At 40.3% G+C, this 26,336-nt stretch overlaps 1 protein-coding gene across 2 annotated transcripts in view; it reads left to right on the top strand.

Moving 5' to 3' along the window:
* Positions 1–25,755, top strand: part of Fez2 (fasciculation and elongation protein zeta 2) — a 40,380-nt gene extending 14,625 nt beyond the window's left edge. Inside the window, exons 4-9 of one of the 2 annotated variants that reach the window (XM_055618429.1) lie at positions 534–675; positions 2,440–2,708; positions 17,013–17,093; positions 19,324–19,399; positions 22,476–22,541; positions 24,862–25,755. In XM_055618429.1, coding sequence (XP_055474404.1) covers positions 534–675; positions 2,440–2,708; positions 17,013–17,093; positions 19,324–19,399; positions 22,476–22,541; positions 24,862–24,878 — 651 coding nt within the window. In that variant the 3' untranslated portion in view covers positions 24,879–25,755. The remainder of the gene's footprint in view (positions 1–533; positions 676–2,439; positions 2,709–17,012; positions 17,094–19,323; positions 19,400–22,475; positions 22,542–24,861) is intronic. The other variant, XM_055618436.1, reaches the window with a different exon arrangement.
* Positions 25,756–26,336: the final 581 nt, after the last annotated feature.

Raw genomic sequence — 26,336 nt, 5'->3', positions numbered from 1 at the left:
AAATGCACATGTATTTCAGGAATCTTCCTTCTTCTTAGAGTTTTTTTCCTGTCTGATTCTGTTTTCTGGAATTTAAAATACTCCTTTGTCTTTCACTGAATTAATAAATGAAATTCTTTTGCTGCTGGAGAGCTAACTTTCTGCTTTATATATGAATATTTTTTATGCATATTACATTTTGTAAGTTTTATGTCAAAGGTTTGGTTAATGTAAATTATATTTATGTTGAGCACATGCATATGGTATATAGTATATTTCCCTTTTTTTACTACCTTTTAACTATAACTTTATGATGTAGTCATAAAAAAAGGCACCATTTTTTTTAAACATGTCAAGATATGCCAGGGTCTGCTGAATTGTGATAGACATATGGTCAATTCCTTTTGATAAGCTGTGTCCATGTTTCCATGTGCTTCCTGCATAATAAGGACTTAACACACCTTGCCTCGTGTAGTCGGCATGAACGCTGTGGCACCTTCAGGGCGTTTCTCCTTTAATCTAGTTGATTAACAGCAGTATATATGTTTTGGAAGGTTATTGAAGAAATTGAAGAAATGATGCAGGAATCACCAGACCCCGAAGATGATGAGACCCCCACGCAGTCAGACCGGCTCTCTCTGCTCTCCCAGGAGATTCAGACTCTTAAGAGGTCCAGCATGAGCAGCTATGAAGAGAGTAAGAGACTCTCCTTACATCAGTGTCTGTGCCTACATCCAGCACATAATGTCATCACCCCCCGAAAGTTTCCATTTCCTTGGCTCCTCTGGCCATACAGTTCTGTACACATACTTTGGTTCAGGGCTCTGTTCTGGTTTAGTTTCCTATTGGGAGAGTTTTCTGCAGACCAGTAGTTTCAACAGTCTGAATTTATTTCCTGATTGTTCTGACAGGCCTCAGGTCCAAGGTTAAGGGTTTGTTCCTCCTGAGGCCGCCTCCCTTGCCTGTGGGTGTCATCCTTTCCCTGGCCTTTCTTCTATACATATCTGTATCACATTTCATCTTCTTGCCAGACATAGGTCACAATGGACAGAGGACCAGCCTTGTACCTCATTTTAACTTAACTATCTCTGTAAAGATTTAAAATGTTGCTGCATTTTGTAGTACTGCGTGTTAAGACTTTAGCATGCATTTTTGGGAGAGATAGTTTAACCCATAAAAAGCAAGATAGTATGTATTTATTGAAATAATGCCTATGTTTACAAATGGTTGTCTTTGATGTAGCTTTGAAGAATTTTAGGAAGTGAAATTTTTTTAGAATTGGATCTGTGTTTGTATACAACCCTGAGTTGTAAATACTGTGTGGTTGGTTGTCATGAGTAACCTCCCCAGCATTAGAGTGTCCTGGGACTGGCAGCTGATGCATCTGTGACTATTGCCATGCCTGGTCCACTGCTGGAAAAGACCCCGCTCTGATCTGGGTTTGTATTTATGGCCTGACCAGAGGTTGCAGGCAGAGCTGCCTCACACCATTGGTTTTTATATGGCTTCTTTTTAACCTTGGAAGGTTCTCTGACACACAACCTTTTTTTTTTTTCCTCTGTGTTTTGGCCACAGCTCTGAAGATAAGCCCTTAGCATTGCTAGAGCTTTGAATTCAAAATCCAGTCCTGATATATGATAAGATACAGAAAGTATGTATTAGTTAGTTAGCACTCCCATAACAAACAATACCTTGGACCTGGTGGCTTAGACAGTAAAATTTACCTTCTCACAACTCTGTAGGCTAGGTGTTAAAATCGAACTTGGCTTGCAGATGGGGACAGCTATATTCCACCTGGGTTTTCGTTAGGTCATCTTTGTCCTCCCTTTTCTTTCTGTAAGAATAGAAGTTACATTGGATTAAAGTCAATGTAATAAACTCATTTTCACTTTCTAAATCCTTCCCTCAGCTCATCTAGTCTCATTGTGAGGTTCAGACATTAGGACTTCAGCAGTGTCCCTAGCTTTCCCATGCTTTGGAATGCTGGGGGAGAGCTGCAGTGACTTCTGTGGTCTGTCCCTTTCATCTTCCTCATCTTCAGCCAGCTTCACGAGAGAGAGTGTATGGGATTAAACAAACATTTAGTTTGATCCTTTCAGACCAACTCTTCTCCCAGAACCCTGCCGGTTGCTTCCTCTTCACGCCAGCAGACATTTTCTGTACCTTCCTTTCCTGCTTTTGTGTTTTATTTTTTTTATACCAGCTTCATTTCAGTTTTAGCTGTAGTACTATTCGTGGGATGCTTGATTTATACACATAAAAAATAGTTGAGTTTTCATCTCAGCTGAGTGACTTTGCCTGCTCACCTCTGCTCAGATCTACCCACAGAACTTAGTTTCTGAGAAGATCCTAGTCAGTGTAATTGCTTAGACTTTGATTTGCTCTTTGGTGTAAAACACCCATTATGCTGCCTTGAAACAGTTGTGTCTTAGTGCTCCTGTACTTTGTTTCTGGCCACAGAAGTGAAAAGGCTTTCGGTGTCTGAGCTAAATGAACTGCTGGAGGAAATCGAGACAGCCATTAAGGAGTACTCTGAAGAGCTGGTGCAGCAGCTGGCCCTGAGAGATGAACTGGAGTTTGAGAAGGAAGTGGAAAACAGCTTTATTTCTGCTCTGATTGAAGTGCAGAACAAGCAGAAAGAACACAAAGAGACAGCCAAGAAGAAGAAGAAGCTCAAAAATGGCAGCTCTCAGAATGGGAGGAATGAGAGAAGTCACATGCCAGGCACAGTAAGTGTGGTTGCAGGAGGCACCCAATGCTGCCCACAGGTGGCCCCAGCACAGCTGGCCAGCGGTGGGTCTGGCTGGCCACACCTGTGCTGAGTGTTGAGCCTCTAACTGGAGTGCCACAGGAACTTTTGGTTAGAACCTGCTGTCCTTAGCTTCGTTAGGAAGGTATTTCTTAGCATGCTCATGGGCTGTCAGGGTACCCCAGCACCAGAATGTGCAGGGGCTGAGTCAACGGGAGGAGGAGAAGGAAAAGGAAGGGTGTCTTTAAGCAAAGAGTACTGGCCAGCAGTCACTCCTTATTACATCAGAATGATAATAGTTGTCAGTTATGGTTGGTCAGGATGCTCATGAATGGTTTTATTTTCTTGTTTGTGCTTAGCTCTGGGGGTTATATTGTAAGAAGTGAGGGGGGTCCTTTTGTGGTAGCTGAAAAATATACTGAACCTAAATGTAAACAGGTTCCTACTGACTCATCAGAGGTTGTGGGTGGCAATGGTGTAATATCAGCTTCTTGGTTGTGTATTTAGCAGACCACTGACAGGTGATAACATACTGGAATATTTAAAACCTTAAGCCGTCAAAAAAGATATTTTGTTTTCTACATGATCCATTTTCCAAAGTGATTTCATTGGTTAAACTTCATCATCATTATCAGTCAGTTCTCTACCATTCTTTCTGTGATCAGTTGAGGTCTTGTATAGTCTCACCCTGACTTCATGTGTGAACAAATGTTGGTTCTTATTTAGAGTAAAAAGGTTGGGTAAAGTGATCCATTTTTCTAAATTGAACATTTTTGTCAATCACAATAAAACACAAACTGGTCACAGACTGGTCCTTTTAGTTGATTAAATCTTGAATAATTCACCAGAGAATGAAATCTTACTGGCAGATACTGGTGGAATCCTACGAAGAGAATCCAGTTGCTGGGCAGCTGGTCAACAATGATTGGGTGACACATAATCTCACCGCATAGTCCATCAGCTATGTGGTGAAGAATAGGAAGAAATTCACATTTTCCTTAGTGTGATGTCCATTTGTAAAATTTTGGAAGGAATAGAACTTTTAAATTTGCTTTGAAGGATTTGGATGAATTTAGTTTTTAGAAATACCAATATTGATTGAAAGGATGTTTATTTAGTCATTTTTAGTGACTGCACTGAAGAAAAAAGCATTTGTTTGACTAGACTGTCCTGGAACATTTATTTAAATTATCAATGATAATATTTTTATCTGCACATAGTCTTTTAATAAAAATATACTTTAAAAATTGCCTATTATGGTAGTGGGATTAAGTGAAATGCTTAGTTGGTAAGTCCTGGCATGGTTGCTAATTTCAGCATAACTGCTGTTAGGGATTATATGCAAATCCTCTATTTATTGGTGTTAACACTTGGCTGAGAAAAACAAACTTATCCCTAGAGGGGTTTAAACACTTCTCTTTGTAATTCCCATATAAATAGGGTTAGCATAGATCCATTGTGTAATTTTGTATAGTGTTTATACCAAGAATTGGATTTAGCAAGACAACAGGGGGTTATAGTTAAACCTTCATTGGTCTTGAAATAGAGTCATATAAAACTCTATTTTTCATTTTCATAATATTTGAACTCATTAAGTTGCTTCCTGGTGTTGATCTACTATTTGTGTCAAAACTTCAATCAGGACAGTAATAGCATGGCTCAACTCCTACCATTTGTTTCCTGTGTCTTTATTTTAGCCTCAAATGCCAGAGAAAAACTGTTCCATCTGTAACATAGTCAGCCTGAGGCTGGTGATTTTGAGGATAGTTATAGGTGGCTGAAAAGAACTCTAAAGTGAGATGGCCATTTGGGTAAACAGATTGGTAGAGGATTAACCATCTCAGATGCTTTATATAACATATGGTTGTGGCATATAACTCACTGAATGGGCTGTCATCCAACCTTACCAACGCAAAAACTGGTACCTCCATACGCACGTCACCTGTTTTTCCAGTGACATCACTATTTTCCCTTCCACCAGTGCTTTAGAATCGTGGCATTTTAGATGTGGAATTACTTCCTTTTGTTTTCAACAATGCTTTGGAGCACATATACCCACTTAAAGTTAGTGTAGTAGTATTTCCATAATTGCCACCATGTTTTCTTAGATTTAGGTGATGAGCTCTGATGACATATTTGGGTGGGACTAGATCAGGGTTAAACTCTCCAGCTGTTGTCCTTTGGAATGTTTTGTTTCAAACATTTGCTCAAGAAAAAGCAAATGGGGGAAATGGTAGGTCTGCTCTCTAGAGAATTAGAATATTCATCAGGGCATGAGATTGCATTAAATAGCAAAGGAAATAGTGCGTATCTTATAAAAGTGAAATGTTACCCTGCTTTGAGTTTCAAGTTTTAAAATAGTAATATTATATTATATAGAGTAAGGTACAATAGTGTGCATTCATTTGGTAAGTTTGTAGAGTAACTTCTTTGTGCCAGGCACTATTCAAGATGCAGTGGGGACTAAATCAGACCAGGCTTATGCATTGAGCACAGATTCTAAGGGAGAAGAATAATAGAAACAACCAACCAAACAAAAAGAATGAATGGCAGTTACAATGGCAGTGGACATAAATGACAAGAAACAGTGCTGAATGAGACGGTGGAGCTGCTGCTGAGCCGTGGTGGATGCAGTGATTACTTCTCTGCTGTGGTCAGGGATTGGCAGAGGCTTCTCAGCCCCTTTCCCACTCTTAGTTTGGAAGGAAGTTTGGAAGAATCAGTCTTCTGGGGAATGTGATTTTTTTTGACAGCGGAGGGCTTGATACTTGCTTGTCTTGTTTCGGGCACCTGGAACAGCACAGCGCGGGTGGTAGAAGCTGGTGTGTTTCCTCTGCTTCTCAGGATAGTGCCTTGAGGACCAGGTGATGGGATGCTCCTACATATGTCACTGTACTTTCCTGCACTGGGCCTTCTCTCAGCTGTCTCTTTCCCATCCCCTTCCTGTTTGTGTTTTAAACTCATCCTTCAAAATCATGGTCAAGCATTGTCTTCCTTTCTTAGAACCTTCCTCAGTGACTCTTCCTTCAACACAGAATTGACTAGACGCCTCCTCTCTTGTGGTTAGTATGATTCCTTTTAATTACTTCTAGCAGCATAGAAATACCAGTCTTGTGTGTATGTGTGTCCATTTTTGATATTTTCTTGAGGATGGGAAATTTAACTTTGCTTTCTTAATATTTTTACGTCCAGTATAAGGTACCTAGTGCATTTCTGTTGAATAAATAAGAGGTTAAAGATAAAGATATACATTTGTGTGTTGAATCTTTTTGTCAGGTGACAAATCAACAGAGGCTAAGTAAGTAGCATATTAATCAAGGTTCCTGGGCTAAGAACTGTCTTTGAATTCTGGTCCTGCCACTCTAGATATGAGTTTCTGATTAAATGACATACTGTGTCTAAGGTTAGTATATACTGTGAGTAACTGTTAGTTATTGTATATGATTACCTTTTTATTATACATTCCGTTTAGAGATATCTTCTAGGAATCTGACATTTATATTGTCAAACCATGATTAGTGCAAGTAGCTTACACAGACTCATGGAAATCAATATAATTTCTAGGTCCAAAAATAGGAAGTTTTAACAAGCTAGGTCTTCACATTGTTAACAATATGAGACTATTTGCCAATACTTCTTAGAAGCAAATGGTCTGATTAGCCCTTTAAAATGTTGATCTGTTTGTATCCCTTCCTGTGTTGCTTATAAAGTCATAATTGAGATGGTTTTTATATCTATTTGTGAGGTACAAATTCTTCATCTTCTGTAGTACCATTTTGTGCAGTTGTTGGCTCTAATCTCTGTGTCATACACAGTGAGGGCTCCTGAAGGCTCATTTGCAGTTTATCAGTGTCTCACCCATCTCTGGTGGATGCAGACAGACCCCCAGAAGGTTTGGATTCTGGATTTGAATTACTATTATTCCCCCAGGATTTTTTTTTTTTTTTTTGGTGTGGGGGGGAAGCAGATTCCTGTTAATATCAGACATTTTTACAGATCATTAACTTTTAGAGGCATTTCCCTTGGGTGCAAAAACAAGTTGAAATATACTAGGATATGTTTTAATTCAGACACTCCTAAACATACAGAATTATCTCAAGTTTGAAAGATACCGTTGTTTACTTGCCTCTGTAATTCTGTGGATGGAAAAGGACATAACTTTTGAGAATCATGACTTTGATTCACAGGATATGTGGGAATACCTTATTCTAATTCTTTGGCTGCAAAGATAAGAATTTTTTTAGACATCTTTTCTATTTGGCCTAAATCATATCGACTTTTCTAGAGAGTTTAGAGTCTTATTTTCAGCACATCAAAATGTGTATTAACTGGTATAACTTGGAAAGTCTACTCCAATGATGTTTAAGATATTAGCGAGTGGTGACTTACAAGTTCTAGAGAAAACAGGAAACTCGATTGTATAAAGAATATTATCCTACGTAACTGCTTTTGAGGTTTAGGAAGATGACTGCTTAAAGACGAGGTGGGTAGAGCTCAGTGGGAGAAGCTCTTCTTGGATGTGTTTTCTTCCGCAGAGGCATTGCTTTGTTTCAGTGATGCACCTCTTATTATGACTAATGGCCAATTTAGTTTGTCTCTTGCCTTGCAAAAGTATCCCCAGTGATAGTTTTCCATTTAATCTTGAGCAAAGCTGACATTAAGGTAAGAGAAATTTGTTTTCATTTAGATAGTCATTATTAAATCACCCGGAAGTTATTTTAATTAATCCTATTTCTCAGCCTAAAAGGGTTTTTCTGACATATCTACTTGAAACTTTGGCTTTTGTTTGGAAAAATAAAAGTACCAAGGACCATTTATTCCTTTCTTTAATATAGAATTTTAAAACCGAGCATTTGCTAAGGAAGCAAAGCAAATTGCTACTGCCTCAGGGCCAAATCCATCTTTTGTTTATTTTATAAATAAAGATTTTGTTGGAACACAGCCATATCTCCATTCATTTACATAGCACCTGTGACGGCTTTCATACTATGGAGTTACAGTGGAGGCTCTGTGGCCAGCAAAGCCCTGAATACTTAGCTATCTGTCCTTTTTACAGAAACAGCTTGCCAGCTCTGGATTTAAATTGAGTATACTCAATATTCGGGAAGGACTGAAGAAAGAGGGCTCAGTAGTTAAGAACATTTATTCTTTTAGAGGATCTGGATCATTTCCAGTACCCTTATCAGTTGGTTCACAACCATCTCTACCTCTCATTTTATGGGCTCTAATGACCTCTTTGGCCGCAAAGGCCATTCTGCACATGTAGTGCATATACATACATGCAGACAAAATACTCATACACATAAAATAAAATTAAATCTTTTTTAAAAACTAGAGGGGAAATAGAAACTCAATTTGGGTTTGAATAGACAAAAAGAAAAGCATGTAATTCATATAAAATGTTGCCATGTTCTAAGGGTTTGTTTGCACTTCTTCAGTAGCCAGAGTTTAGCCTACAAGATGACCATACGTTGACCAATCCATCTTCAAGCCTCACAAGCTCCTGGCCCAACAATACGCTTTAGTTCTCTGTATGTCTGAGTTAGAAGCTAAGAAAGGGACCTGGCAGGTAGACTAGTTGTCTCTAGTTTGGGAGTTAAATAAAAGGGATAAACATGTTGGATGCTCCCTGGGCACAGTGTTTTTCCACATCATAACAGAAAATAAGTGGAGAAGGTGCTGACTGATTCTCTTCTTTTTAAACAATTCTCCATGAAAGGATAAATTTGCCTTGCATCCTCAAATGCAAATATTAGCACATTTTCAACAAGTTTGTTGATAATTGATAGCATTCCCCTTTTTCCTTTTTCTCTTCCCCCCCGCCTCTTATTATTCCTTATTCCCTCCCTCATCCCTTCCCTCCCCTTCTTCCTTCTCTTTTTTCTTGCTTCCTTGAGATTGAGCCTAGGGCTTCACACGTACCAGGCAAGGCCTGTACAGCTAAGCAGTACTCCCAGCTCTGTACTTTCCTTTATTGCAAAGAATATCTCCCAAAATTAGTATTAGCAACATGAAAGGCTATTGTGGCATAGGGAAAACTTGGATGTATAATAATTATTATTTTGATAAAATGAAACTATGAAGTATTTTATATATTGAACATACTTATTTTCAGAAAGGTAGTATTGTGTAGTGAAGTAATATTTCTACATTAGTAAGAAATCAGGAGTCCGTGCTTGACTCTGTGAAGCTTTTAAAAACATAGTATTTTTATTAATTCTTTGAGAATTTTATACATGTAGTTTGTTCATATTCACCCAGCATTCCCCCTGCTAGCTTATTTCCTATCTGTTATTACCTTTGTACCCTCTCCCAATTGTCATCCCCCCTTTTTTATGTTCTAATTTGTAGTGTCCATATACTTTTGGGTGTGGGTCCACTTACCAGGACCTTATAGAATCTTAAAAAACCAACCAACCAAACAAAAAACCCCCTGATCTCTCCCTGAAGCCATCAGCTATTAATAGTTTTTTCATTAGGGATGGGGCCTTCTGAGCCCTACCCTCCTTCTCAGTAGAACGATGACTGGCTTTGTCTTGTGCAGATCTGTGGTCTTCCCTGACCTCTGACTCTTACAATTTTTACATTTCCTATTCCATAATGGTCCCGAGGCTCGGGTTGGTGTCATATGTCTCAATTGTGGCTGAGCACTGTACTGACACACTGTACTGACACCTTCTGTACTTTGCCAGTTGTGAGTTTCTGCTTTTACTGCTCTCCGTCCCACAAAGAAGCTTCTCTGATGAAGTCTCAGAGCCGCACTAATCTGCAGGCAGGGAGAGGGGAACTTAGAGGACAGTTAACCAAAGATATGCATTCTTGTTAATCAGCAAATAATTTACAAAAGTGCCGAGATTAATTATTTTACTCTTTACTTTCCAAATAACTTAGTTTACATAAATATCTTGAAAGGATCTTCATATACAAAGTATTACATTATTCCACTTAATTTCTAATTTAGAAAACATTGGTGTCACAGCTTTCTGAAAGTGAACTTACAAATAGGCGTTTAATATTCAAAACCATTGCAAGTATTTATCTGCTCTGGAATAATTTATATTTTCAAACTCAGATATAAGGGTTTTTGAGAAGAAATTTTGGTGGAATTCTTTTAAAATTTTTACAATTCACATTGAAATTATTTGACTTTATAGAAAAAGTTGATATTGAGAATTATAAAAAATTATTCGATACTTTTTTAAAGTAGCAGAAAAAGGTCTCACTTTACATCTTTGTTTATTTGTTTGCTTGTTTTTAGAGACAGGATCTAAGAATGCATGTCTCTGGAGCTCTCTATAGACCAGGCTGGCCTCCAACTCACCGAGATCCTCCTGCCTCTCTCTGCTTCTCATATGCTGGGATTAAAAGTGTGTACATTCAGCCCTACTTTTACAGCTTAAGTAGTGTCTGATAACTGAACATTTTTCCTTTGCTATTTTTATACTATTGCTTTTCATTCGTTCTTAATACCTTTCTAATGTTTTTTTTTTCTTAATTTTAAGAACTTTGCTTTACTAAAAACTAAAGCTACTATTCAATAAATCAGTAGGTGAGAACGGTCAAAACTATCCAGTTGAATGTGATTTGTGGGAAATAGTAATTATGTTTTACCTCCTCCTCCTTTTATTTTATGTATATTTTTGCTTACATGTATATTTCTGCATGACTTCAGTGTCTGGTGCCCACAGAGGTCAGGAGAGGGTGTCATGGCCACTGGAATTTGAGTTATAGAAGGTTGTGAGCCACCATGTGGGTCTTTGCGTTTGAACTCAGGTCCTCTGGAAGAACAGCCAGTGCTTTTAACCACGGAGCCCTCTGTCCAGCCCTATCTCACCTTTTGAATTCCAGAGTAAAAGAATATTAATAGAGGAAAGGCAAATGAAAATAAGTAAAAAAAAAATAGGTGAAAAGCTATTTTCATAAATAAAAATAAATTTTTTAACCTCTTTTCTGACACAGCTTTGATACTGTAAGTTATCTAGCTAGAGTCTTGTATGAATCGGTTCAGATGAGGCATAAAGCAGACACTCAGGCAGAAACAGAAACAACACGAGTCTTCTGACCTTCTTAGTTTTGCTTTTACTTGTGTTGGATCTTGTTTGTTGTTGTTGTTTGTGAAATTAGTTGAGCAGGTAAAATGCCTGCGTAGAAAGAGTTGATACTGGGAATTATAGAAAGTAACAAACTCCAACAATGTGCTGTGTCTTACTGCTTTTGAGTTTGTAGGAAGTTTCCAAATTCTCTTTATTGATTAGAAAGACCTTCACAGCTTTAGCTGATTTCTAGATTTCACTATAGGTCATTTCTTCCTGTGGTCTCCAGTCCTTTTGACTATGGCCTGCAATCAGGAGGCCAGTGTTTCTCAGTTGTCATCTTATTTATATTTGAACAACTTGATGCAGTTTCTGCTGTTCTGGACAAATGTAGAAGGATATCATGATTTCTTTTGGGAGTGATGACTAAGTGTTATTCTAAACCCCCTCCTTTAAATGAATAGAGTCCAGATTATTTTGATGTTTTCTAAGATCCTTGCTGAATTCTTTCCATGAATTACTTCATTTTAAACTGCACAACAGCCCCAGAATGCATATTAACAATATTCCTATTGCTGTGTCTTTAATAAGCAAATATTAGGTCTACAGAGGCCATAACTCAAGAAGTAGCATGCATGGAGAAAGGAAGTGCAGCATTATCTAGAGGGGGTGGAGAATTCTCTAGAGGTGCAGAGATCTCTAGAGGGAAGAGCCAGGAATGGCTTGGGCTTCCTTCCTTTGACCTTCCTTTGAGGCAGGTCAGAGCTGTGGCCTCTTAGTTACACTGTGTTACTCCTGGTTTTGTCTGAAAAAGTTTCCAGAGAATGGATGGTTTTGAGACTCTGAATTCATACTCTCGACAAAAAGGGAAATGGTCAAAGGCAACTGAATATTCCAAGAATACTGTGTTCTATGTGGAATAACCCCTTCCTTCCCCTAACCTTGCTACATGACTTTGGTATTTGTCTGTAGCATTAGCAACAATGGGGCAAATACTGTAAGGCTTAATCACCTTCCTGCTTATGTATAGGCTCATGTAGAACATTCCATTCTAAGCAGGGCATCTGATTGGACTATTAACTCCTTCTTAAAAATGCAATGGGAGATAACCTAAACGAGGACTTTCCCCATTGTTTCACTTTTGCTTTGGGCCATTTGCATTTCCTGCTAAATAAGTGGGAATGGTAGGTTGGATGGAGAGAAGACTGGCTTCTGACACTCAAAATGTAACAAATCTCCAGCATCTGTTGTTGAATATTCATGGCCTAGAGACTTAGTGGCCAGTGCCCTGACTGTGGTCCCTCACCTTGAGAAATGGTGAGCAAAGAAATGCCCCTTGCGCTCTCTCCCCACTTTCTCCCTTTTTCTTATGAGATTTAGATGTAGAAGGAATTCTTACCTCTGGTCCAGTTGAGCACCATACCCGCCTACTAACACTGCATCTGTTGTCCAGGTTGTAAGTGTAGCATTTGTCGGTGACATGACAGTGTTAAAAAGTCAATTTAATTTGTCTTTTCTAAAATTCATTTTACTTTCCAGAAATGTGTTTTGTTTTTTGGTTTTTTAAATGATGGAGCAGTTGCGAGGCAGAATCTGCCCTTTGTGGAGCTCTTTCCCGAGTTCTTCCTACTCCGGCTGGCTTCTCTTGCTGTTTTATTCTACTCTCTGGCACACTGATCTGCTGCTTCTCCTTATTAGCCTGAGTGTTTAGTTCTTAGTTGCTGCACCATTTTAGAAATCATGCCATTACAATTATTTTGTATGACTTTGTTAATCTTGTGTTGATTTCCTAGACTAGATTCCTTCATGGAAATTTTCAGAACTCCATACTTCACTTCTTTGATCAATAATTTTGTGTCCTGTCATACCATCATTTTCTGTTCACACTTAGATGGCTTTTTCATTTTGGGTCATTTTCCTTTCTCCCTTCTAAGAAACAGTGGCCTTATACGGTGAAAAAATTCCAGGCTCAGAGGCTCTTGGCTTCTGGTGTTAGGGGTGTCATACCTGGAGTATAGCAGGTAAATTCACAAGCCCTTCCTATGACCTAGCTCCTATGAACATTACTGTGATGGAGAGATACAGGAGACCCAGTGTCTCTCTTGAGAACATACTAATTTCCTCATAAAAAATCATGGGAAACAAAGCCATGGGCGTAGTCCCTTACCGTACCATCTGCTGTGCGCTGTCGTTCTGGATCAGTTACGGCCTCATGTGACACTTTGGTCGTCTAATGGTCGGTGTGTGTTTATGTGTCTGTGGTATGAGTGTGAGGCTTTGGATTGATTTGCTTTCCTAAAGAATGATGTATCTTTTGGTTGCAGTAATTTGTATATTCACAGAGCATTTAAATCAAGAGCCCTTCACATTGTCTCTCTGAACATGTCCTTCATGGTGAAGATTGAGATCTCAGTAGTTGAGTAACAGTGCTCAAACCACACTGTGGCAGAGCCGGGCGAGACCAGATCTCTGATTCTGAGTCTGATTTTTTTTGCTGCCCAAGGTGACATTAATTTTTCTTTTTCTGACTCCAGATACTTTTGACTAGCATATGACTCCTGGGTGCATGTGAAAATCTGTACATATTTTATTAGCATGAGTAGGGATTGCTGCAGAGCGGTGGTTCTTAACCTGTGGGACGTGACCTTCTTGGGAGTTGAACAACCCTTTTACAGGGGTCTCCTAAGACCATTTGCATATAAGATATTTACAATCCATAACAGCAAAATTACAGGTACAGTTATGAAGTAGCAATGAAAATAATTTTATGGTTGGGGGTCATATACCATGAGGAACTGTATTAAAGGGCCATAGCATTAGGAAGTTTGAGAACCACTGCTGTAGCGTCCTGTGGCTCAGGCCAGTCCATTAGGTCCTCATATGCTGAGGACAAGGCTGTACTTTTAGGGACATGAAGGCTTATCTGAGCTGACTGTGTTTCAGCTGAATTTATGAAGTTAACTTAATCAGTGTCTTTCTGCTTCCACCCCTGTTGTAGTTCTCTCTTCAGATATTGTATTCTGTATCTCATATTAAAAATTTCTTGAATGGCTGGGCATAGTAGCTTTTTGGCATGTGCCTGTTGTCCCAGTCTCTCAGAGACTTAATTAGGAGGAAAATGGCTTGAACCTAGGAGAGTGAGGCTAGTCTGGATAATGTAGCAAGACCCTTTCTTACACACAGACACACAAGACACACAGACATACACACACACACACACACACACAGAGTGTGAGTGTGATAGTTGAAAAACTGAAGTAAAGAGGTGAAAAGTGTCTAGAGATGGTACATGGGACAAAGTAGGTTTGGAATCTTGAAGAACACTAGGCAGAGAGAGTTGGCTACTTGAGATTGTGGTATTAAGAATCCAGAAAAGAGCCAGGGAGCAGGGATTCATGGTAGTTTCAGAGCGATCTGAAGTGTGTAGGACTGGAATGTCAGGGAAGATGACTCTGTGGGGAAGGTATGTTGAGGGTTTCGTCACTGAGAAACCAGTAGAAACGAGGCTGGGAGTGAGTGAAGGGGAGGTTTCCAGGGAGGTTGGTGTTCATAGGAGCTGGAACACTTAGTTTTAGCTGGATCTGTTAGTTTCTGTGTTGTGTTCTCTCTCTCTCCCTTCCTTCCTCTCCCCTTCTCTCTCTCTTACACACACACACACACACACACACACACACACACACACACACACACAAGAGTGCATGCATGCACACCTACATCCCTAGTATCTTGTTTCTCTATTTAGATGATTTTTTTTTTTTTGCATTGGTGCAAGGTGCGGTAGAGTCTTTCCATCAGCCACATTGCTTCTGTGGCTTGGCTGTGGTTGGGGAGTGCCCAAGGGCAGGGGGGGGCCCTGGGCTATGGCTACCGGCCCAGGCACAGCAGCACAGCAGCCATCCTGCTGAGAAACTTGAACTTCAGCTTCCTCTGCTGGCATCAGAAGATGGTTTTGTGTTTTCCAGCCTGCTTTGTTTTCCTGGGGTTGCATTTTAACTACTTTCTACCAGGCTAGAGTTTCGATGAGATGAGCATCATCCCTCACAAACAGCCACGTTTCTTGTAGTTGAGCTAGTCCAGGGGTGTCCACATCTGTGTAAGAAGGAAAACCGAGACTGCATGTGTATCTTATACATGCACATGGATTTTCTTTTTGTTCCTTTTTGTTTTTTCTTTCAGTGATCCTAATTAGTTTTTGACTGGGAAAATTAAGCTAATGAATTTGGACTGTAATTTCCAAATTACAGTTTTTAATGAGTTCTGACTTCTTTGTCCAGTTTGAGGTTTTGTGAGTTCACATCTAGCTTTAACATTTCTGTAGATAATGGAGCCAGGTAACACAGGCTAAAATCAGGCATTATTTCTCTTGTCTTTCCAAGGGTTGTGTTTGGTAGAATGCTTAAACAGTGAGCTGGCTTGTTTACTTACAGATCTTTATTGCTGATTCTGGAGCCTGTGATGTCATCTCTTTGTTTTACAGAAAGGGACCAAATTATAAAATAGTGGTGTATGAGGAATCCACAAAAATAGTTACTTGTAGGTCTTGTACAGTCTCTTCCATCAAAAGTAATAGTTATATTTTCAGCAGAGTGAGGAGCCATGGAAGTATCTCGACCAAGTAATTGATTCTGGCCAACATAAAACTGTGAGTGGATCTGGTTGTGGAAAGGGTGGGGCAGGAGGATGATGGAGGAGAGGCATGCTGAACAACTCCCACAAGACAAGTGTGGGTGGGCTCAGAATTTCAGTAGTGCCGTTGCCTAGAGTAGCTGGATCCTAGGCACATAGTCTGCTGCCTTGAGGGGTAATCTTTTTGTATTTCTCAGCTCTTTGCTAATCAGGATTTCTTTACACTTTTGGCATTTATTAGGAGCCTCAGAGGGTCCTTATACATATTGAATGGATCAATATTTATCGTATTAAAAATTAAAACTAATAAAAGATTAATTCATTCAAAGTATCAAGGTTAAATGATTAATTCTTATATAAATGGTAAGTTTTCATAGAATATAACTTTAAGGTTTTGGTTAGAAAAATGTCACTAGTGTTTGTTTGTTTTTGTCAGTCTTGATGTGCTGCATAACTGAAGGACATGAGTCTCAGCTCTGCTTCTGTATTTAGTCTGTCCTTTGGAATATTACACTGTGAGTTGTGATAGATTGCATGAATTGGAGTGGTGTGTGTGGCCAAAGTACATGGTATACTTGAAACAAATTATATGAAACAATGCTATATATGATGAATATATGACAGTAATCTGAAAGATAAGACTGGTCATATCTTAGTAATATTAAGATAAGTTTGACCTCTAGGAGAATAGCAGGGGTCTCTTAGATTGTGCTTCGGCCATGCTTTGAGATCACTTGGACCAATCATACATTGTATGAGAGCAGAGACCACGTCTGTGCTTCCCTTGAGACCTGGAAATATCTTTAGTTTACTCCTTCAGTGTGTTTACTGGCTCAACTTTCCCCCTAAAATTCCAGGGAAAAGCACATCCGGTGAGGTGAATCAGACTACAACTTCCTTCTCAGGAGCTTTTCCTTTGCTTAGTCATGCTGGAAGAATCTTGTGACTGCCTTTGAGTCAGGGTTAGATAGGTGCCAATGGGCTGACTGCAGGCTGGGTGCAAAGCAAGATAAGTCACTGAAAGGGAAAAGAAAATCTCACTAAGTGCAGTGAATTCTGGGACATCTTAGAGGTTGCTGGGAGAAATAATCTGAAATTGTTTTCCAGAAGCAGAGTGGATAAGTTTTGGGGGTCCCCACTGATAAGGTGAGACCCAGTCTGCTTTCCAGGAAACATATGCCATCATCCTATCACATTTTCGGCAGCAAGGCAGTGGCAGGTGCCGGGAGAGTGAGTGGGAAGGGGGAAAGATGAAAACTTCAGCTCAGAACAGCAAATTGCTAAGGAGTAGGTTTTCAAGTTTTAGATAAAAGGTATCTTAAAAATCCTGTGGCTAATTTTTTAATAAAGTATGCATACAGCTCACATTTCAAACAATGTGAACAAATGTCTTAGTTACATCATGAAAGACCTCTCTGTAAACAGTTGTTTTTGGACTCACACTGGAATGGAAGTGAAAGGTTTCTAAACAGCATGATTTTGTATGCTTTATAAGAATGAGTAATTGTGGCATTTCTAACTGCTTGTCTGTTGGCCACAGAAAGTCATCATGGAACATTCTACTAATAGTATCTGAACTTCTTTCTCTGTCCTCCTCTTCCTGGGCCATACACTGCTGCCGTTAGCGCTTCAGCATGGAAGGGATCTCAAATGTCATTCAGAATGGCCTCCGTCACACCTTTGGAAACTCAGGTGGAGAGAAACAGGTGCTCCGTTATTCTTACTTTCCTCATCTGATGCTTGTTCCTTTTCTGTGTGAGGGCCCTGAAAGCTGGCACTTTTACTAATTTAGTAAGACCATAGCTTAAAGGAGACACAGGCAGGTTCGTTCTATCCTGGTAATGAATGGAACGTTCCTTTGGGAAAAAGGAAAAGCATTTAAATTGGACAACAGACTAATTGTATTCTTAAGCAGGTTTCAGGGCCCGTTTCTCATGCCCATCTTTAACAAATAGATAGTAATATCCTGACACAATGGCCTGCATGACTGAAAACACCTGAACTGGGACATGATAATTTACTTCTAAAAATTTGGAAAAGAAGATTCATTTTAAGGCAAATGTGGCCAGAAGTTGGTATCTTTGAGATTAGAGTGTTAGGTTAAAAAAAAAAAACAAAAAAAACAAAAAACAAAAAAACAAAAACAAAAACCAGAGAGTAGGTTTTACGTCTTTTCTCTGAAATTGGACAGATTGTATAGTGAGCCAGCTCAGTTGTCAGCCAAGTGAGGAATAGGACATCATGTATACGGAATTATACATCGTGAGACTCTACAGTCAGATGGGTAGCAACTTGGTTTGTATTTACACTTTTGCATAATTCAGAGAAGGGTCACAAACATGGGAAATGTATGTATTGGTGAATATGTTTGAAATTATCTTTCACTATTTGAAAAATCTATTTGAATAAGACACTCTTGTAGGCCAGGTCTTAGATGTTTAAGAAGGTGTGCCAGTATAACTTGTAGGTAGTTTATCAAAAGAACCAAATGCCTAGAGATTCTTCAGGTTTAGGTTTTCGTGTATGACTTAGAGGGGGTAGAATTGGTATTAAAGTGGGCAGGTTTGCACTGACATTCACAGCTGATGGAGAGGTTCTGTGGGGATGGCTGAATTCTAGTTTTTGTTCTGTGCCGCTTGCCTCCCTCAAGCTTCAAGATGAAAAGTAGCCTACACACTGACCTGACTCTCGAGGAGGTGGGCCTACAGGCCAATGCCTAGGTTCCTGATACTTCTTCACATTGCTTGACACATGCCAGAAGTGAAAGCTCAGGCAGATTCTTGGCGTTTATGGGCATTTTTATAGAGAGACATACTTGGCTGTACACTTGAGTCTTACCTAAAGAAGTCTAGTCTAGAAAGGCCCTGGAGTACTGCTATTTAAAAGAAGTTGAATAGTTCATTTTTAGGGTTGTCTGGACCTGAGGCCCAATTATTGTTTGTTTAACAACTTCTTTATTTTCATTTTTCAGTTATTCATAGAATCACACAGTCTGTGGGGACTAGGGATAGAGCTGGGATTGAGAGTGAATGCAGGATAGGCCTGAAGAAGCTCAAGGACAGGACACGACACGACACGACATGACACACTAACTCTCTCTGTGCGTTTTTGTAAACTGCCCTGAACTACAGAATAGAAGATTGTAGACAGTTGTTTCTAGAACATAATTTGTTGACATTTTCTTTTCTTTTTTTGGGGTGGGGGCAAGTGTGATAATCATGAGCCTTAGAGGGAGTGAACTAGATGGATAATTTGTCACAAAATCAGAGTTTATTTTTGATATTCATTTACCTTTTAGGCCGTTCTCACTTTTCTTATCTCTGATATCTAAAATCATTTTATATATACTTATGCAGTCACTTAAGATATTAATGATATGTTTCAGTAGTTGTTTGGGGAAGTGAGTTCGTTTTTAGTGACTAGAAGGAATTGGTTTGTGTTCTGAAACGTCATGTTACTCATGTTGACTGTTGTTTTCAATCAGAATAACAATGGTTTGACAGGGAACGATTCGATTGCCAAAAATTATTATTTGTATAGCATTGTTAAAGCTGTGCTGTTAGTTTAGTTACTGTTTTGAAACTGGCTTGAAAAACCTGCCGGAGCGTCTAGCTGAGACTCCACTTTAAAAGTGAGCACATTGAGTCAGCTGTCCTCACACCTTGTTTTGTAAAATGCTGAGTGACAGAGTCATGGGAAGGTGGTTCCTTTTGGTGAATGAGACTTACAGTTGGTAGAGTTGGGGAGCAAAATGAGTCTTGGTGGAAAGAGTTATACTGGAGGTGGGGGAGGGGTACCGCTGCCTAATGTCCGTGTGTCCATCTCCAAACCGGCCCCTCCTCATGTTACAAACTGGCCTTCCAGGAATTGCATTGCTTTGAAGGTGAATTCATTCAGGCCTAAACAATTTTTTTTCTTTTCCTTTTAACTTGGCAGTATTTGACAACAGTCATCCCCTACGAGAAAAAGAATGGCCCACCTTCGGTTGAGGATCTTCAAATACTAACAAAAAGTGAGCAAAGACAAATCTGAACTGTTTCTTGTTGGACATTTGCTGATTCCTAAACTGTTGGTTTTATTTCTGAATTTTATTTTTGTTTATGTTGTCAGTGTAGGCTGGTAAATGACGGATGCCATCCTTTATTCTTAGGACAGTGAAATAAATAACTATAATATCAAATGTAGTGCTGACTCCAGTGTTCCTTGAAATTTTCTCTTAATTTCTGAAATATTTATGAGCTAAAGTTTTTTTTTTTTATTTTTTTTATTTTAGAAAACATGTAAGTTGAACCTCTGCCATTATGCATGTCTGTTTGCCACCGAATAAAATGCTTTGTGGGTGTTATATGACTTAGTGACTGAATAGAAGAATAAAGAGATTTAGGGTAAATGCCCACCTTCTTGTGAGCAGAAAACCAGAGCTGTAGTTAGAGGAAGGTCATAATCATAAGTGAAACTTTAAGAACATGTGTTTATTCTGTAAACATTGCTAAGGTCTGCTGTATGCTAGGCTATTTTCTAAGCACTTTAGATACGTTAATGCATAAAGCAGACAGAATACTCCATCTGTGTTTATGTTTTGTGAAATTCATAAATACATGTAGTATTGAGTAGTCATGTAGAGCCACAGAAGCCTGGTCACTTTCTTCTTAATTTCAGAGATATTCTTGGAAGTCACTTTTTCTCCCTTGGTAGCAATGGAAAATTATGATAAAAATATTTTCTTAATTTAGCCTGCAGCAAATAAGTCATGTGTGATTTGGGGCAAATCACAGTTGGCTTGGCTTGGGCTGAAGAGGTGGCTTAGTTAAGAGCATTGCCTGCTTTTCCAGAGAACCAGGTTCAGTTTCTAGTACCCACATGGCAGCTCACAGCTGTCTGTAACTGTAGTTTTAGGGGATCCAATGCCCTTGTCAGACCTCCACAGGTGCCAGACATACACATGATAAAGAAACAGACATGTAGGCAGAAACCCCTATATTAACTAACAAGCTAACCAACTAACTAACTAACTAACTAACCAACCAACTAGGTATCCAAATTTCATAACAACAACACCAAAAACAAAGTAAAGAGATTAAGCACCCTGTGGCTCATGTATATACGCCAGCACTTGAGGAGGCTGAGGCAGGAGGATTGTCATGAGATTATGAGACTTAACCATCCTGGGCTACAGAGTGAGACCCTGTCTCAAATCAACAGACAAGCAAACACAATATGAAGGATTAGATTTGTTAACCAGATTACTTCTCATTGTAACTTGTATAGTTGCTTATTAGGAGGGAATAACGATGTATAGCGGGTGGAGACCCACGGTGACACCGGGGACAAGCAGCTTCCTCTCAGCCACCAGCTGCCTGCTGACCTTGCTTGTTCACTCTTTTTCATGGTGAACGGTACATAAAAGTCTCATATTTAGAGATAGATAAATTAAGTGATGCCACTCAGTCTGAGATAAAGAAGCTGGAGCTCAGCTGGGTGGCTAGCCCTCTCATTTTCAGCGAGAGCTTGCAAATTTCTGAGTGTCCAAGATCATATAAGATGGCTAATTACAGGGCCGAGTCTCTTGATTCCTGGGCAACTCCACTCTGAATGACACAGCCTCCTGGAATGGGATTTTATAAAGAAGTTAAAAAAAGGGGGGTGGGGGTTTGAAGCCTGAAAGCGGAAATGCTGAGTCTAACAGTTGTCTAAACAAGGAGCATAAATACTCCTTAGAAAACAGAAACTATTGAGCTCGAGAGCCTGAGACCAGGGGTGAGACAGGTACTGCACTTCCGTATCTAGGATGTTCTTAGATGATGTTTTCCTAGATGGACACTTTGGAATCTCCAGGCATCTCTGGGAGGCAGAATAATGTCTACTCTAAGACAGCCCTGATGATGCTGTGATGATGGAAATGGAAAAGCATTTCTCTCAAGAAGACATCCGGGTACACCAGGGCCTCTGCTGCCACCACAGAAGAAAAGCTGTTTATGGATCTGTGGCCTCCCTCATAAGAGCTGTGGGAAGGGGAGTCATGGGTGTGATGATGATAGCAGTCATGAGAGTTGTGTTAGTTGTGCTCCTTACAGTTAACAGTAGTTTCTCTATGTCCTCTGTAAGCAGTGAGGAGCTGATTAAGCGATTAACAAGCCTCTGAGGTAGACCTAATTATCACCCTTGCTTACAGATGAGGAACTTAGTACACAGTGTGGTAAGGTGCCTTTCTATTAGTTAGAGAGGTGGTGGGGCCAGGATTAAAAACCCCAGAGGGCTGACTGGACAGTCACACTGTGCAGTCTCTTCTTATATCCATGGAAAACATTAACTACAAAGTAAAATAGTGAATTTGTCTCTACCTAGGTGATGCAGATTAAAATCCAAGACCTAAAGCCTGATGCTGAGTGGCTGCTGTTTCAATTTTGGTCTTCACCAAGAACATAAAACCATTAGGCTGGCAGGCAGGTTTTACCTCAGTGGTAACATACTTGATCATACGTGAAGCCCTGGGTTTGATCCCAGCAATATAATCATATGCATGTGTGATTATATTCCTACACAAATACACACACACACACACACACACACACACACACACACACAGAGGAGGCAAAGCTTCCCTTAGGAGATGACTCTTCATCTTCTTCCTGGAAGAAGTGTTCAGAGCGTAGCAGATGCTGGGAGCTTGCCTTTCTTCATTTGATCTTTAAATGTTTTCACTAAATCTGACTAGTGAGAGAGTACAGCTAAATCTTCTCTTTCTCCAGGAGGTCCTCCAGTGCTGAGGACCTCTGAGGGTACAGGGCTCATCAGAGTGCACACAATACCATTGTTCACTTCCCAGCATCCACCAGAACAAAGCAGATACTCCATAAACAGCCCAGTTGGCTCTTTCCTGCCTCCAGTGCTTGGGAATGTTAAACCAGGGAAACGATCACCACTTCCCCACCAAACCGTCACTGTATTCCCTTTTCCAGAAAAGAGTCTGTAATTTGTGTGAGTCAGTTATATCAGTCATTTGTATGAAAACTACAACTTTGAAATGAAACGTAATTTTTTATGTGAACCCTAATTTATTACCATTGTTTTTTTTTCTGGTTTTGCAGTTCTGCGTGCCATGAAGGAGGACAGTGAGAAAGTTCCCAGCTTGTTAACCGACTATATACTGAAAGGTGAGTTTTATGATGGTGTGGAAGCATTGGCTGAGGAGCCGTGTTTAGTCAGGAGATAAATCTTCTTGTTGACAATCAAAAGCATGCATGGCTTTGTTAATGTACAGTGAGGGTAGACAGGCTATAACATTAGGGCTCTACAGAATGTAGCTTCCAGTTGAGAACCTCGGCTGGAAAGAATTCCAAGCTCCATAAAGCAGGAAGTAGGAAGATACTAAAAAGACACTGGGCTTGGTGATGCACACCTTTAATTCCAGCACATGGAGGCAGAGGAAGGTGGATCTCAGTTTAAGGTCCACATAGAGAGTTCCAGGCCAGCCCCGGGGGTACATAGTGAGACCCTACCAGAAAAAAATGAGATGAATAAAATTTAAAAAATGACATGATCATGCTTTCTGAGTATCAGGTGTGGACATGATCCTGGGACGCTGGGGGGTGGTCTCTGTCACCTTGAGGGCAGTAGAAAAGGAAGGACAGATCTGCCAGAACAGACAGTGGAGGAATGGAAACTGTGGATAGTGTCAAGTGGAGCACAGGATAGACCAAAGTTTTGGGGAGAGACGGGAAGGGGAAAAAATCAAGATTCCTCAGTGGTGAGGCGTGGGCTGTTAAGAGCATGCAGTCTAATTAGCGATATGAAGGAAGGAAAAGAAGACAGAAGATCATGGGCCTCACTTTGCTTAGAAAAGAGCAAAACTCCAAATGTACATCTACAGTTGAGGGCACTAGAGAGCTCACCTGGTTATAGGAAAAGCGAATGCTCTTCAGTGGGCTCATTGTTAAAGGCTACATTTGTTTATGGATCAGATTGGAAAGTGACTGGACTTGGAGAGCAAGCACCTTCCGGCTTTGCTTTCTTTGGCTTCTCTGTCCCACCACTTAGGAGATCAGTGTGCTCTGACTTCTGAGACATTTGCTATCTCTGATAGGCTCTTTATTCATCTGTAGTTTCACAAAAAATACAAAGGCACAGAGTGAATGATGCAGAAGTACCATGTGTAGAGACAACATAAAAACAGTGACCAGTCATTTGCCAGTGGCTTAACATGGGTGGAAAAGGCTGAGTCAATATCTTTTTAAAAAGTTGTGGTGTTTTGTTTTGTTTTTTTTCTTTTCATGGATGACCTTTTCTCCCTATTAAATTAATGACTGTTTCTGTTTGTTTGTTTGTTTGTTTGTTGTGTACCCGACATCTCTGTTTGCTTTTATGTTGTGCTAGCACTGGTATGAAACTGGATGGCTCTGAGGTTTGTTCTAGACAGGAAACAGGAATGAGACGAACATAAAGAACATGTCTCACTCTTAAATTACAGTTGGTATAGAGGGTACTGCCAGAATGGCCAGATAGTGGCTTTGCAAGGCCATGGCCTGGGGAACAGCTGTTTGGGGAAAGTGAGTTTCACTTTACTTTGAAAACCTAAGACTCGTACTGTAAATCTTGTCCTCCCACGTGGAGAGGCAGGTGACCCCCCTTCCTTCCTGGGCCACTGGCTGTCTTTGAGACCTGTCTGGCTGTCCTGAACCTGCTTCCTGTGAGCTGTTTTCTGCATGTGCTGTGCTTCTGTCTCCATCTTATGCTGTGAAGCCTGGGTGGAAAAACAGCCAGAGCTTAGACTCCCGCAATGCTGCTGCAGAGTCTAGAACATGAATTAAAGGGTGACAGACGTAGAGGTGTTCTGTGCTTATGGGTCATAAAATGTTCATTTTTCAGCCTGTCAGCTGTTACTCTTTCTGGGGACCAGTAACAGGACCGTGTATGGTTGTTTCTCAGAATGGAGTGATGCACCTTCTCCTGGCTTAGCTGCCCTTCTTACTGTCCTAACCCATGCCTGTGGCTTGGCTATGTAATGCTATGTAATGTCTTAGCCTAAACCTGGAATGACTGCTGGTGGGCGAATGTAACTTCTCACTTAATTACCACCCTACAGCCATGGACTGCTAACTTAAGTTACAGTACCGGAACTTACAGTACCTACAGCCACAGTGCCACTAAGCAAAGGGAATGTGCAGCCTCACATCTTCTTAGACTTCTCCAGGGGCCTGTGCTGCTACAGGACTCATGATATCAGGCTGCTGGAGTGATGGGCTTACATCTCGTATGCTACCCCAAAATGAGACTTTAGTGTCTCATTTCTGAAAAATTCTAATTAGTCTTAGAGAACTTCCATTGTTGGTTGTAACCTTGAAGTCTTTTTTTTTAGATGCTATTATAGCTCATTTCTTTAGTATGTAGTCTCCATTACAGAGGTAATGTATATAACATTTCATAATTTAATCCAGATGTATATAGAAGATACATTGTTTCTTTTCTTTATTGTAGTTCTGTGTCCCACCTAGAGCAGCACTGCAGTGAGAACGCTTCCTCTTCTGTGGACTCCAGGCTTGGTTCCCTACAGTGTTACTCTGGTACATGGCTGTCACGAGCCCCTGCTTTTGGAGACCCAGCACACTTGAACTTGGATTTGCAATTCAGTATTAATAGATGATGGCTTCACTAATCCGTCATATTAGAGCACCAGGAGAGCTTCGACGTTCTTGAATTCTGGAGAAAGGTTTTGATAATCACAACCATTATGAACTGGTTTCTAAGTTGACAGAGTCAAGGAGAGAGAGAGATGAACCGTGCATGCCATTACGTTTTTCATTAATGGACGATGTGGCTGTTAGTTTTTGAATTCCTTCATCTGAGCTGCACTGAAGAACCAAATAGAAGCACTGGACAAGCCAACCATACCGTGTTCTTCTCGATGCTAAGAGTCAGTGTTGAGCTTTTAGAGCATCTTCAGAATATTACCTACCAGTATTGTCCAGAGACACTGAGAGTCAGTGTGGGCTGTTGGGAAGTGGAATGCTTTGCACCTGCACAACTTTGGCGTGATGGTGGATGCTGACACTGTTGGGAACTGATTGTGTAAATTCTGCCTGTTTCACCATTGTTGATGTATGAGCCATTAGAATGCCACTCAGAATCATTGTGAAGTTTGGGTTTGTCTGTTCTGTGTCTGTGTAGAAGTGTGTTTTGAAAGGGATTCCTGCCCTCAAAGGTGCTTAAGGAGCTACTGTGGTACTGCCTTTTCTCATGGTTGTGTTCAGTTTTATTTACACCTCTATGCTTTTCTAGAAAAGGCTGCTCATGGCTACAACACTAATCATGAACACCTTTGTCAGTTTCAATCAAGTCAATGGTGTTTAATAAAATAATACATACTTAGGAGTCTTGAGTGTTTGGTTTTGCCCTCACGGTGCTATTCTTGGACTTTGTGTAAAATTCACTACTAAAGCATGTGCACTGAGGAGCGCTTAAGTGGGAGCAGGACCTTTCCAGACCATACCACACTGCTGTGCAGTGACAACAAGACATCCTCCTGTTTTGCTGGGCAGTGAGAATCCAGAGAGCTGTGGCACCTCCCTAAGCCCCCCAAAACGAGTGTTGTTAGTCTTTCCGGCTTAGAGTCGTGTGTACAGGTCACCGACACTCCACGCCAGCCAGTGAAATGCTGCTGCTGTGAGCAGGCTGACTGATGGCATTTGGCATCAGCTGTTACTAAGAGAGTGCGCTCTTCAGTGCCCTGCTTGACAGTGAAGGTGCAGGACTGTGTGCCAAGTCCCTCTAAATTCCAGACACAGTATTAATAATTTAAGACACTGATTGAACAGACTTTGTACTATGCCTTAGACTAAAGAAACAGAGCTCTAAAGGAGAGTTTAGCAGCCCCTCGCCTGCTTATCGTTTATCCTGGGGTGTCTCAGTGTCCCACCAACTCAGTCCTCTTTAAATGGGCTCCCTGACTTTCT

This window comes from Psammomys obesus, unplaced genomic scaffold (assembly GCF_907164565.1).
Source record: "Psammomys obesus unplaced genomic scaffold, mPsaObe1.curated_primary_1811, whole genome shotgun sequence".
Taxonomy (NCBI): Eukaryota; Metazoa; Chordata; class Mammalia; order Rodentia; family Muridae; genus Psammomys; species Psammomys obesus.
This window is presented reverse-complemented; position numbering and strand designations above follow the sequence as displayed.